This window comes from Amphiura filiformis, chromosome 5 (genome assembly GCF_039555335.1).
Source record: "Amphiura filiformis chromosome 5, Afil_fr2py, whole genome shotgun sequence".
NCBI lineage: Eukaryota > Metazoa > Echinodermata > Ophiuroidea > Amphilepidida > Amphiuridae > Amphiura > Amphiura filiformis.
The window spans coordinates 20482997-20496483 of NC_092632.1; the positions used below are offsets into that span (position 1 = coordinate 20482997).

At 36.0% G+C, this 13487-nt stretch overlaps 1 protein-coding gene across 3 annotated transcripts in view; it reads left to right on the plus strand.

Annotated features, from left to right (window-relative positions):
• Positions 1-13487, plus strand: part of LOC140152782 (exportin-5-like) — a 35131-nt gene that overhangs the window by 11387 nt on the left and 10257 nt on the right. The window contains exons 8-19 of one of the 3 annotated variants that reach the window (XM_072175274.1): positions 68-144; positions 786-885; positions 1875-2087; positions 2428-2518; positions 3317-3442; positions 4469-4635; positions 5040-5135; positions 5607-5648; positions 7564-7653; positions 9147-9346; positions 10389-10548; positions 10729-10844. In XM_072175274.1, coding sequence (XP_072031375.1) covers positions 68-144; positions 786-885; positions 1875-2087; positions 2428-2518; positions 3317-3442; positions 4469-4635; positions 5040-5135; positions 5607-5648; positions 7564-7653; positions 9147-9346; positions 10389-10548; positions 10729-10844 — 1478 coding nt within the window. The remainder of the gene's footprint in view (positions 1-67; positions 145-785; positions 886-1874; positions 2088-2427; positions 2519-3316; positions 3443-4468; positions 4636-5039; positions 5136-5606; positions 5649-7563; positions 7654-9146; positions 9347-10388; positions 10549-10728; positions 10845-13487) is intronic. The other 2 variants (XM_072175275.1, XM_072175276.1) reach the window with 2 other exon arrangements.

The window sequence follows — 13487 nt, forward strand, 5'->3', positions numbered from 1 at the left end:
CTGCTGAACAGACTGAAGTATTATTTTATCTCTGGTATTGCATGATATATTTTTATTCTTTATACAGGGCAAGGTGGAAGATAGAAGACCTCTGTTGGTGTTGTTCAGTGAGGATGCAATGTGCACTATTTTAAATGCAGCAAGGTGAGTTACAAAACAACATATCTATACCATTTTTCACCCTGATGTGGCAGTGACATTAATATGTTAAGGCAGCTGTGTCTATCGTATATCTATGTGGCGTCTTTGAGCCTGTGTGTGTGTTGGCAAGCACTTTGAGCAAATGCTAGCGATTTTAGGCTGCGCTCAATGAAATGCGCACTGACGTCACTGCCACATTAGGGGGAAAAATTGTATAAATGGCATGAAGTAAAGAAACAGTTTGAGCAAACTTTTAACATTGATCAATGAGATTCCTTTTTAAAAAATGATAACATTTCAAGTTGAATAACTTCAAAACCATTATGTGAACAGCATTGAATATCACGTCACTGCATTCCATGTGGCACTAGTATTTCACCAGTGTATTATTCTAGTTGCTAAATATGTATCCCAAAGTGAGTTTCTGTAAAACATTAGGGTTATATTAATATCAAATTATTTTGCTTTTTAATTATGAAGAGACCAAAATTTGTCAACATTGTTGTGTGTTTAGAAGTTCTGTCTATGATGGAGGAACATAATTGAATTATGTCAGCTGAAATTCACTGCTTCAGCATGCAGCATGGTATAAACCTATATTTTCAAACTAAGATCTTTAATTTTTACGTTGTATTTTTTAACAGACTGGCTTGCAGTGTCGGAGTAGATGAAGAAAACTACATCTTTCTTAAGAAGTTATGTCAAGTGCTGACAGGACTGGGAGTGCAGTTGTGTGCCTTATATGTAAGCTCAATTATTTAAACATGATTGATAGATAGATATTTGTGAAGAAAATTTCATTCTAGATAATTGTCACACTTAGAGAATAAAGGTATTGGTTTTAGTTGAGTGCATCTATCGTCTCATATAACGGGCGACATCATTATTTTAAGTAAAACAACGAGGCGGCTTTGAGTTGTTTTACGCCAAAATAATGATGTCGCCTGTTACAGGAGACGATAGATGCACGACAGCGGCTAAACACAATACCTTTATTCTCATTCTTAAACACTTCAATTCAAATAGAAATATCGTAAGTAATTTTAATCAAATTAAATCCGACATTATACAAGAAACTACCTGGGGCTTAAAATCGATCAGTCCCGTTGTTGCTATGCGCCTCCGATTGGTTCAAATAGCGAGCACGCCGTGTCGCGTTGATGCATGCATCGCCGACCCGTGTGATATCGTGTCATATCACACAGGTAAGAACCAATGAGATTGCAGGAACGTTCTCAAGTGTTTAAGAATAACTAATGGTGTGTTGGTTGGTATGTTGTAAACAAACACGCTTCCAATATAGATCTTATTTGCCAATAAAACAAAGATAGGTTATGATATTACAAATTTAAATTGGTGTCAAGCATTTGAAAGTCGGAAAGGTCTTAGTACTCTACCTTAATAGTATACTAAACTGCAGAGTTGCATAATAGCCTCAGTGCATACTTACATCCATGCATGGACTGCAAGTCTCTGCCACTATCCATAAATAAACTGGTTGTGAACCTTATTACAGTATTGATGACTGTCCAGTCAGCTGGGAAGTGTAGGGGATCACTGGACGGTCATTTTACAATTGGGGCAACAAAAGGAAACGATGGTGATCGTCCAGGGTTAGGGGTTAACTGTTGGGATTTTTGTGTTGTGGACTTGAAAGAGTATACCTCGCTCATCTGAACTGGCTACCTATCTAGCTCATCCACTGTATTTGTTTGTTGCTTTTGTATTGTCAGTCTCCAGATTTGAAGGATTTTTCGCGTCCACCCAATTTCAAGTCATACCTGGAGGCCTTATTGTCTTTCACACAGCACCCAAGCATCCATGTTTCCAATATGACTATGGCAACATATCTAGCATTCCTGAGACACGAACATATCTCAGAGGACCCTGTGCTGAAGGAAATTATACCACAGATCTTGAAGCTGTTCACTGAAAAACTACAAAGGGTAAATAATCCTTCACAAACTTCATTATTACAAAAGCAGTGGTATTATCACCTATTGTAAATTCTTTTTATTTGAACAATGTATCAGTTTTTGATTTCAATCATCAAGCATTAATGGCCATATCATTATAGCAATCGTAGCATAGTTGGTGATCAAATACATGTAGTGAAATGCTACCAGTATTCAGTAGCGATGTTAATAGAAAGCTGCCTTGCAATTTGATGATAGGGCATGCTAGCAACAGTCAATGAAAAAACTATGGGCATTCAAAATCTTAATTTTGACAGAAAAGAAGTTGGGATGAAATTGTTGATCAAACCTTTATAAATCTTACCTGTAGGTTGGTTTTCCATCAAGGGATGATTCCCCAAGCTGTGAATACTCAAGGCTGGATTTTGATAGTGATGATGAATTCAACTACTTCTTCTCTGGTATGTCACTAAATTAAGTCTAACTATTAAAATAGTCATTATTTCCATCAACCATTTGTAGGTCATCTTGCCGTATCAGTGCAAAAGATGCAAATGAAAAGTTAAATAAATCTTAGCAAAGATCGTAAGAGAGTGACGATGGCCGTATTTACCGGAAGCCCTAACCCTAACCCTAACCCGTTCCCATTCCGGCAAATACGGTCACCTCTCGACTGGTAAAGAAATGATAGGGAAGGGTTTAGTAGTATTAATTGTTGTGAAAAGTGACAAAATGTGCTCAGAACATTTTAATATATGGCATCACTTTGGTGTTAAAAACTTATGAGGTCTGCGAGTGCACCAAACACAAAGAGGAATGAAATGCGAGGCATGTAGTGACTGAGTGAATGTAAAATGCAGGCATTTATACAGCACTTTTAGTAGGATCTTTAGAACAGATATCATTAAAGTGCTTTATATTTATTCTGATATTACATGACTGCCTTTGAACAAGAGCACAGTATGTCTACCCCATAACCGCTCCCCATTTTACACCTGGGTGTAATGGGATAAGCGAGATAAAGTATCTTGCCCAAGGACACAACATGTTGGCCCTGACTGAGCTTGAACCCACATTATTGTGGCACATTTGCAGATGACGGAGATTTTTGAAGTATTTGATGTTTCGAAAGTCAAAACTGGAATGTATTATCAAAAACGCAGTACCAAATTTATTGTCTATCCTTTCACATAATGTACTTGTGTCATAAATAAATTATAAATGACTGCTGGAGATAAAATGTTATTTCTAATTCTTAGCAGTACACCGTGCCCAACAAATGGATCTAATCCGGTTGGCAACTCAGGTCTATACAGAAGAGACATTCCAAGTGGCGTGTGAGTGGTTTAATCATGTCATAGTCACACCATTACAATGGGAACAAGGTATGTATGTATGCAGAATATTGCTTGTGGACCAATCTGAAACAAGTCTGCAATAAGGAAATTGAGATATAGGCAGAAATAAGGAGCAAGAATAATAAAAAAAAGCATAAGAAATATAAAGTTCATAAATTTGTAACCAAGTATATGGCAGGGATAAAGGGTAAGCCTAAGTTCTGAGCAAGTAACAGTATAAATAACTCAATTTTCATTTTCATTTTGATGTCATTTGTAAGCTTCATTATAATCAAATTAAAAAGACTAGTTTGCATCTGATGTCAGGGCAAAGGTGTGATTGGTCCTGACCTGTGCAGCACAGCATTTTAGGTCTAGTCTTTTTAATTTGGTCTTGAATTATAGCACATCTAATCTATGCTTGTTCCGAAAATGCAAAGAACTGAATTGTGTCTTTTTCGGGTGTTCTGCTTAGAGGTTAATAACTGCGCATCGGTCATTTGGAGGGCATTGTGAAAAATCTAAACATTTTGCCTTTGGAACCGAGGAATATCCCGAGAGGGATATTCCGAGGTCCAAAGCAAAATGTTTAGATTTTTCACAATGCCCGACATATTACCGATGCAAAGTTATTAACCTCATTCATAACCGTTACTTTAATCTCTTCACCTTACAAAATAACGCAAAAATTTGCTCAAAAATTTATAAAAATAGATGATTTTTACATCTTCCCTTTCCAAAAATCGATCAGGCTAAAACAGGACGACCAATAACAAAAGTGCGTATCACAATCCGTTAAATATGGTAGCGCCGCAATCCAAATACGGCAGCCAGCGCCAAGACGCAGTTTGTTCGACGCACAACAACACGCAAACGCCGGTCAATTGTGTGCGATAATGGAACAAATACGCATTTTGCGGTCAATTGTGAGATATTAATGACCTCGATTTATGCGTTCGCTTTTCACAAATGATAAAATATGATTGGATCGCATGCATCGCGTTTATTAATGAGGTTATGAATTATTGATAATCACTTTAACAAGTGCTTGTCTGATTTGTTTTCTCCATACAGGGAAAGATAAGTGTACACCATATAGTCCATCATATCTGCAGTGGGATGCACTATCATGCTTTATGGATAGCACCATGTGGGGGCTGTTTAAAGTTGAAAACCCTCCCCCAATACCAGTACAAGGAATTATTAAGCTCCTGAAAGAAATACTTTGTCTACAAATAGAGGTAATTGGTGGTTTTTTGTGTTATTATTATTATTATTTTGCTTTTCTTTTTTCTTTTTCTTTCTGTATAGCTCTGACTGAGTGACTGACATAAACAGTAAGAATTTCTTTTGAATGAAGATAACAGACATACACCAGCAAACATGTTCTACATGTATAAGTCGCCCATCATTGTATGCTACGCCTTGCCTGGTGATGACAATATGGCATATGGTTTAAGGTGAATAAATGTATGCAAAGAACATGGCAAATGAAATATATAGCCAAGCAGGTGGATTTTAACATTCTGCGAAGCCTGCTTATCACAGGTAAAATGAAATTATGTACAAATGGAAAAACTTGGACAATATTTCAGAACCTTGTATACTCATTAATTACTGTTTAAAATATTTTCTCTTGCCATAGGATCCATGTATTCTTTCCTTTGTATTAACGTGTGTGTCAGCTTCACATCCAATCATCAAGTATGCCCCTGAACTGCTTGACCCTATGCTAGATAAGGTAAGTGGATTGGACAATCATTGTAAACTGATAAATTTGTTGTCAGGACTCAAATTTAAGAAGTGGTCATGTGTTTTCAACATGAATTGCTCTAGGCTTAAATTGTTACATAATGTTTACAGTCGTACTTCAAAACCATCCACAAATCAGACAACTTTCAGATCTCTTCTCACCAAAGAGATTAGATTAGGCAAGTAAGGACTCAAAAACAGGATTTCATGCATGTGCACCAACTTAGTGTTTTTACAGCTTGTCCAGTGGATAGGTGCTAATTTGAGGGCATTACAAAGGTTTGCGCATATGTGACACGATCAAGGGAAACGAGTCAGATGCCACTAATATTGATTTTGAGATATTGGCAAAGAAAGTGTTAAAATTCTTTTGTTTTATAATGGTTTCAGTGATTGATAAATTGATGTAACTTCGCAAAAAGTTTTTTTAACACTTAATGGTGTTTTCTTGTTTCCACAGTTGTTTTCTGCTGCTGTTTTCTCACTACCTGGCCAAACAAAGGTAAAAGGGAGTATTCATCACTGTTGCACACTTGCACTATTCTGTTGTGTAGTTCTTGTCCAGTTGGATTAATTGTTGGAGTTTTTCACTGTTTGCAATGATAGTGCAGTTTGTTTTGTTATTGTGTAACATCTACCATAATGCTAATGTTATGTCAGTTTTTCAAATGAAGTCGCTCCTTGTTCAAACCAGTGGCGTAACCAGCAGTGGAGCTCCCTGATCGGAAATTTTGTCCACCCTGCCCTCTTGCTTCCAAATGAGTTGACCTTTTGTACATGCTTCAATGGAGGATCTGTATCCCCCCACCCTGTTGCCAGATTTTACTTTGGCTGCCTCCTCCATTTAGAAACTCTAGTAACGCCTCTGGTCGAAATCCATGCTGCATGATTTTGTGCACAATTTTTACCTCATTTGTCAGTTTCGTAGGTTGTAGCTCATGAAGAATAATTTATGTGATTTAAAATTGAACATAACTTGATGTGGTGTGCAGTTGGTGAAAGTGATTATGAATTTTTTGAGAAGTATGACTAGGCTAGCATACATCAGGAATTGTTTCAAATTGTACTATTTTGTTATATAGGAAGTCATAACTTCTATTCAGTTCTATGATTAAAGTTAACATTAACCAGTTGTATTTTCATTTTTGATGGGGCAAAAATGTAAGGAGACCCCTAACAAGGCAATCTTGGTAAATCACAAGTAAAACAGTCACTGTGCGGAGACACACTTGTGCCCTGATGGGATAAGGCTCAAGCAAAGTGCTCTATATAATAGGGGCTGTTGTCAAGTAGTACTTTCATTGTTGACAATCGTCAAATCTCAAGATCCGACGTCGACAAGTTGTAGACAAAGCAATACATCAATGAAGTCAAGATATTAAGTTACGAGACCATTTTTCACTGGTTGTCATTTATGTATGTGGAGACTTGTGTTAAAAAAACCTTTCTCAGATTTAATTTCCCACATGGTTAAACTTTATTTCTCCGTCTCTACTATGATTTCGGAATGATTTGCAAACCTCTTTCTTAAAGCTTCTTGGATGAGAAGATGATAGAGGGCGGGTATTGAACTGAAGGCCTATAGATAATAACATCACTGCTCTTCTCCATCTGACTCATTAGCTCAGTTGGCAGAGCATCGGGCCGGTGATCCGAAGGTCCCAGGTTCAAATCCTGGATGGTCAGTGAAATTTTTTCACTGGCTGTCATTTATGTATGTGGAGACTTGTGTTAAAAAAACCTTTCTCAGATTCCGAGACCATGTTATACGTCGTTTATTTACATCAAAATATTACTACCCCATATACGCAGCATCAGAATATTGGGATTGTAATGGAAAGATAATGTGCACCACTTGTGAATGAAAATAGAAAACTAATGCAGTTATTTCATAGTAAATAATGGTGATGTTGTTAAACTTATTTCTAATAGCTAGTAAAGTTTAAGCAGTCATTCAACACAGGATTAATTAAGAACTAACCTCAAATATTTTTAATGACTAGTGTTTTGTCAACAATTGGTCCATGCTTGTTGACAAATGGGAAAAATTGCTTTGTCGACAATGTTGTCGACAACAGCCTTGCCGACAACAGCCTTGCCGACAACAGCCCTACTATATAAGCATGATGGCATACATGGAGAGAAACAGAATTGCAGATAAAGAACAAGGAAAAGAAGGTCACTCCCATGTACATGTTTAGAAATATTTGACTTGAGCACCACTGTCAAGGTCTATATGATAATGATATTTTATGTTGTTGAAAATATGTAGTCTTTTAATTTTGTCAGTGCTGTATGTTAAAAGATTCCTAATTTGTGTGCGTGTTGTGTCCACTGATAAAAATGGAAGGAAGATATTTTATTGCGATTGAATCTCTTACTTGTAATGTGTGAATTTCTTTCACCTGTATTCTCAGAAGACGAGGACGCGACCCGTCCAAAATCTTAGACGTCATGCTTGCTCGGCTCTTGTCAGGATGTGCAAGGACCACCCTGATCTTATGATGGTAAGTGTAGGTTGTGTACCTCCTGTAAATTTGAAAAACCCATTCCTAGTGGTGTGTACTATAGAAAAATTATTAAATTTGTGTACATCGTGGAACATACTCTTTGCGTGGCTGTGCGTAGTAAGCTGTTGTACACAGATAACCTCGCTAATATGGATGCATAGAGTAGCGTTGTACACTTGTGTATATAGCATGATTAGTCGCGGAGTAACAAGCGTAGTTGAATGTTCCACGATGTACACAAATTTAATAATTTTTCTATAGTGATGTAGTTGTTGCACTTGTTTCCACCTCATTTCAATTGTTGTACAAGCATTTCATTAAGGTCTAGAATCGCAAAACGTGGGCATTTGTGATGCAATCTGATCCAATTTAGCAATTATGAATTTGAGATATGGACAAAATTGGGGAAAATTGGTATGGAAGTTCATAGCTTGATTTATGGGGAATGATGATTATATCTTAATGTTCAACATGTCAACCTTTTGATCAGATGTCACATTTATAGTATTTTCCTTATATAGTCCATTTCACATTCTCAGTGCATGCTCCAATGTGTGTAGTATTAAATCGCTCGCATTGACTCAAAGAACTGGCATATTTACATGCGCAATCAAAGGTGAAAGATCTGCCCAGCAAACACAAAACGTTTTCGACATCATTCGCAAAAGGTTATAAAAGGTTGTCAGAAAACGTTTAAATGTCGGGTTATATAAAGGGTATATGAAGAGTATAAAACGTTTTTCAGTAACCTTAAAAAACATTTTTGATAATTTACTGCTCAGCAAACAAAAATGTTTTACAGAAAACGTTACAATGTCGGGTTATATAAAGGGTATAAAAACGCTTTAATAAAATTCCAAAATCATTCTAAACAGAATGTTATTTTGGGTTGAAAAATATTTTTGCGAAAAATGTTTGCCCAAAATATTTTCAATAACGCTTTTAAAACGCTTTTCATGACCTTTGTATAACTCGACATTTAAATGTTATTAAAAGGTTTTGAAAAAAACATTTTAAGAACATTTCTGTGATTTCTGGGTTCAAACATTTTAACATATTGTTATTTAAGTATTGACACAATATTTGACAAAAATGTTTGTAAAAATAGTTTACAATAACATTTCTTGAAAACATTAAAAATATTGTTGTAGTGTGTTTTTCATACAAAACGCTTTTAAACGTTATCATGACCTTTATATAACCCGACATTTTAATGTTATTAAAACGCTTTTACCTAAACCAAAAGCCAAAATATAACTTATTTAAAACGCTTTTAAAACGTTTTTGTGTTTGCTGGTGTACACATGCAATGTAACCCAAACTCAAAGTACTGACGTCAGTCTCTCGAGGAAGCAAAATAGACTAGATGAGTGGGTTGTAAATCATGAATGAGTTTTTAAATTTTATCAAATAAATTTAGAAATCTAGAAAAGTTAATGCACTGATATATTTTCTGAAGTAACATGTCCCATCATTGTACAACTCAACAGCCAGCATTTGAGAAGATCTATGCCCAAATAAGGAGATTATCAGCAGATCCAGACCAGTTAACCCAGCTGGAACGAGTCACCCTTAACGAGGCTCTGATACTTATCAGTAACAAATTCAAAAACTTTGTAAGACAGAGCGCCCTCATTGGTGAGATCTTGCAGCCAGTCAGGGAACTGTGGACAGCAGACAATTTTAAAGAGTAAGTTTTGCACATAAGTATCGATATCAACTTCTTGCTAAACTAGCAGTAACCAGCAAAAAACCTCTAGCAGGACCTTCAGGATTTGATTCTATTTTCGCTGGTTTCCAAAAACTAGAAAAAGTATAGATGTGGAATACCATGTGGAACCAATAGGTTTCCAGTTCAGTCCTGCTTCCCAAGTTAGATTAGCTATAGTTTGATCAGCTTGTAATCGGCAGGCCTTATCACCGCGCGGATTAATATCAATATATTTTATTTTGAGAATTGTCCTGTGACATCTTGCCAGAAGCATAATTTATTATCAATTCAAGTCCTAAACTTATACCAAACAAGTCAACCATATCACTCTTAACGTCTGTCTACTTTTCGGCATAAAAGCCTAACAATTCCCGCAGATTACGAGCTGATCAAACTGTAGGTACAGGTTGCCGTACCAATTTGATGGGGGTGCTAAGAGGTTCTGTAAGCAGATTAGCTTGATAACCTGTGGTATAACAAGGTACAAAGTACCAAGTGAGCTTTTGGCAGGAAAAGCTTGTCAAAGCCTGTACAAGGCTCAAAATTCAGATTGCTAAAGCAAACAAAAGAACGTAATTACACAGATTCAGGAATAGAGGTAGAGGTAGTATGACCGAACAGGTCACTTATAGCTCAAACAAATATAAATGAGGGACCCTTCAATTGTCTTCCCAGCAGTGTGTGCTAGTTGTTTTAGTTCAGTGTCATTTAAAGGTCTTTTGGTTTGGTTTTGGCTTTCCATATTCCGTTGATGGTTTTCAAATGGAATTGACTAGGATTATTTGTTAAATTGTTTTGAAATCCGTATTCCCCCTATATATGGCTTTACCTTTATATTCCGCAACTGGATTGAGTATTTATGGACGTTATTCTATTGTCTATTCTATTTGAACCCCATACTCCCTCTGTGGAAGACTTCAGCTAAATCTTCCTCAGGGGAAGTGTGGATTTCAAGTGACTAACAATTGTTCTAATGTTTTGATAAATTGATCTGATTTAATACTTTATTGTTGTTTTGCAGAGCTATTTCATGTGCAGAGTCCTTTGTTGGCTATATAGGGTTAAACCATGTTTTACTGGAGGACAATGAGTCGATGGGTTCAAACCGTGTTGTACTCTTATTCTGTATTACTAGTATAACAGCTTCTCTCAAAAGAGCTGAATGGCCTAATGACCCAAAGGTAGGTTCTATTTTTTGAACAGTTATACTCTTGAATCTGTATGGTCCAGAAGTTGCATGCAAAACAAGCACTATTAAAGCATCATAACTAGTCGTTGAAAACCAATTAAACAAAATGCAGCAGGTTTACATCAATTTTATAATTGTAGTTAAAGTTTTCATATGTGTTTTATATACACAGGAAGCTGAAGCAGGTGGGTTCATCAGCAGCCATCTTGCAAATGGCAATCCTATCTACAAAAATCCTAGCCTTCCTCATGTGTTACCCCTTCTAGAAAATGTACTGATCATTACCAGGTGAGACATTTTGTTTGTTGTTAAACATTTTTAGTCCCAAAGGAATTTCTGTCAATTGCAATATTGTTATTATAAGTTAAGCTATAGGGTCAAAACCGATAAATCGGCAGTACTTGGAAAAAATTGTGTCGCACACATTGAATTATAATTTTCACGAATGCTTTAACTTCCATTGTTATTTTCTTTCGTATGATCAAACAACCAGACTACACTCAGAAAAATGTTAATGTTTTTTAATCTCGCATTAATTCCTTTTATAAACCACGGCAGGTTGTTTGAGGGATTTGTGGTCAAAACACTGTGTCGCAGGTGAAATATTTTTGATATTTAATGTTGCTCATTCTTAACCAGACGTGCATTCAGTTGGTACATGGCTCGTATTTGAAGTGACAATCTTTTCTGATACAAAGCAACGAAAATTTAAATGCCATGGTCTACTTTTAGATTTTAGAAATACCATCGAAATATGTCGCAAGGTTTTGTGAAACCTACGTTACCCCGATATGTTAACACGTACCTTAGTCGTTGCAAACACTGAAATTGAACCAAAGTGTCCGTAAATATACTGTTTATCATACAAGATAGGATAGTAATGTTTTCAGGTCCACATGATTTATGCATTTGAGAAAGAACTCCTTGGAAGTTCGTAAAATCAGACCGTATTTTTAAGAAATGAAACATAGGTTACCATAAAGTGCAGGATTAAAACAAAAAAGTGACTATAAACTGTTGAGCATATTGTAGTCCCAGATGCACTTGATAAACTTTATAAATATTATTTCATTCACGCATTTCCAACATATTTGTCGGGCATTTTGAAGTTAAAATGTAACCTACGTGACAGAAACATACGTTACCATTAATTTTAAAACCCTATTAAAATGTACTAAAACTGCGCCCGGTTACCCGTGTATTGTTTTCTTATAACGCTACCATGCATTGTAAGTACTTAGGAAAGAAAATTACAGAAAAAAGGCTCAATGAAAGTATCCTAATTGTAAGTTTCATCTAAATTTTCAATTCTTTTTCAACTCTTTTTGAGGCAATCAATTCCCTTTACCAAAAGTTTCTTTTTTGAACTAAAAGGCGACATTGCATTGTTTTATGCCAAACCAATTAGTTTTTGCATTGTCAACAAAAGAGCTTGCAGTACTCCTTTCAATCTAATGGTAACGTACGGTTCACTTAGTAACGTAAGTTTCCCATAGAAAACACACGGGCATGATTGAAATTGGTGTAAAAATAAAAGTTCACAAGATTTGATCGTCATATTTTCCAGAATGAAACTTGAAAGGACCGCCTTTAATTTATGATTAAAAAGGAGTAGTTTAAAGATACTTTATTTTTGCCGATTTTTCAATTATACTGCCGATTTATCGGTTTTGACCCTATAGTGGTTTGATACTCTAAGTTAAACATTTGCATTGCTTTTCAGTCAATATTATTTAGTATATTTGACTATGTGGGCTATTCAGTAAGTTTTACAAGCTTCTATGAAATGTGGAATTACTATATAAACATAGTGATACCGTAAACGTTCGCCTAATGGCGCTAAGGAGTTCATGGAAATGAGAGAGCGCCATCCCTGTAAAAGCCGACTGTTATCACTGATCATTAAGGGTACGTGTAGTTAAAGAGTAAAACCTATCGACACATACAATTATGAACAAGATCGAACAAACTTGTTCATGATAATGCGGTAATCATTCACCTGATACGCTAGGCCCAGTGAGCAGAGCATTAGACTATAGTGCGAGGATAAACAGAACTTGAGGAGAGGATTGATGGTTCGAATCTCATGCAGTAATTTCTGACAGATTATGATGTCTGTCAATGTTTATTTTTCTGATTTGAGGAAATTTTATTCTCTATTTTCTTGATTTTATCTTTAACATTGTTTATATAATTTTATTATTTTATCTTGTATGTGTCTATTTGATTGTATAGGCATTTGCTATGTGTGTGAGACGAACTGTCGCGTCGACAAGTCTTTCAATTCATGCAGTGTCCTTGCCTATGCATCAGTGGTCATAAGAGGTATATCATTTTATTCGAAGGGGGGTCCCAAATATACGGGGGTCCTTGCCTATGCATCAGTGGTCATAAGAGGTATATCATTTTATTTTAAAGGGGGGGGGTCCCAAATATACGGGGTCATAAAGTCTTGGAAAGAATAATAGGAGGGGTCATAAAATGTTTTATGACAAAATGTAGGGAGTCACACGATGACCACAGAAAGTGTGTTATTTTATTCAAAAATACTGATTTCAATACAATTTTGGGGTTTGGGATCATAAAATTTTTGTTGCCGAAATAGGGGGTGCGCAATTTTATTGACGCAGGCCTTTTGTAAATTTGGGACCCCCCTTCCGAAAAAAAAAAAAAAAAAAAAAAAAAATTATAGCCCTCTAAGAGAATTCAAAAGATAACCTCTGCCCCAATAATCCCTAGCTATATTTGTTTGAAACTGTTCCACGGAGGATGTTCCACCCAGTCTGCAAATGATATAAATAAAATTTGAATGAGTGAACGAACAAAATCATAAAACGACCAACTGAATAGAGGTTGTGCATATGACGTATCATCCCGTAAATATGGCGGACTACTTAAATGCATTCAACAAAAGCATGATTGCATCTACCG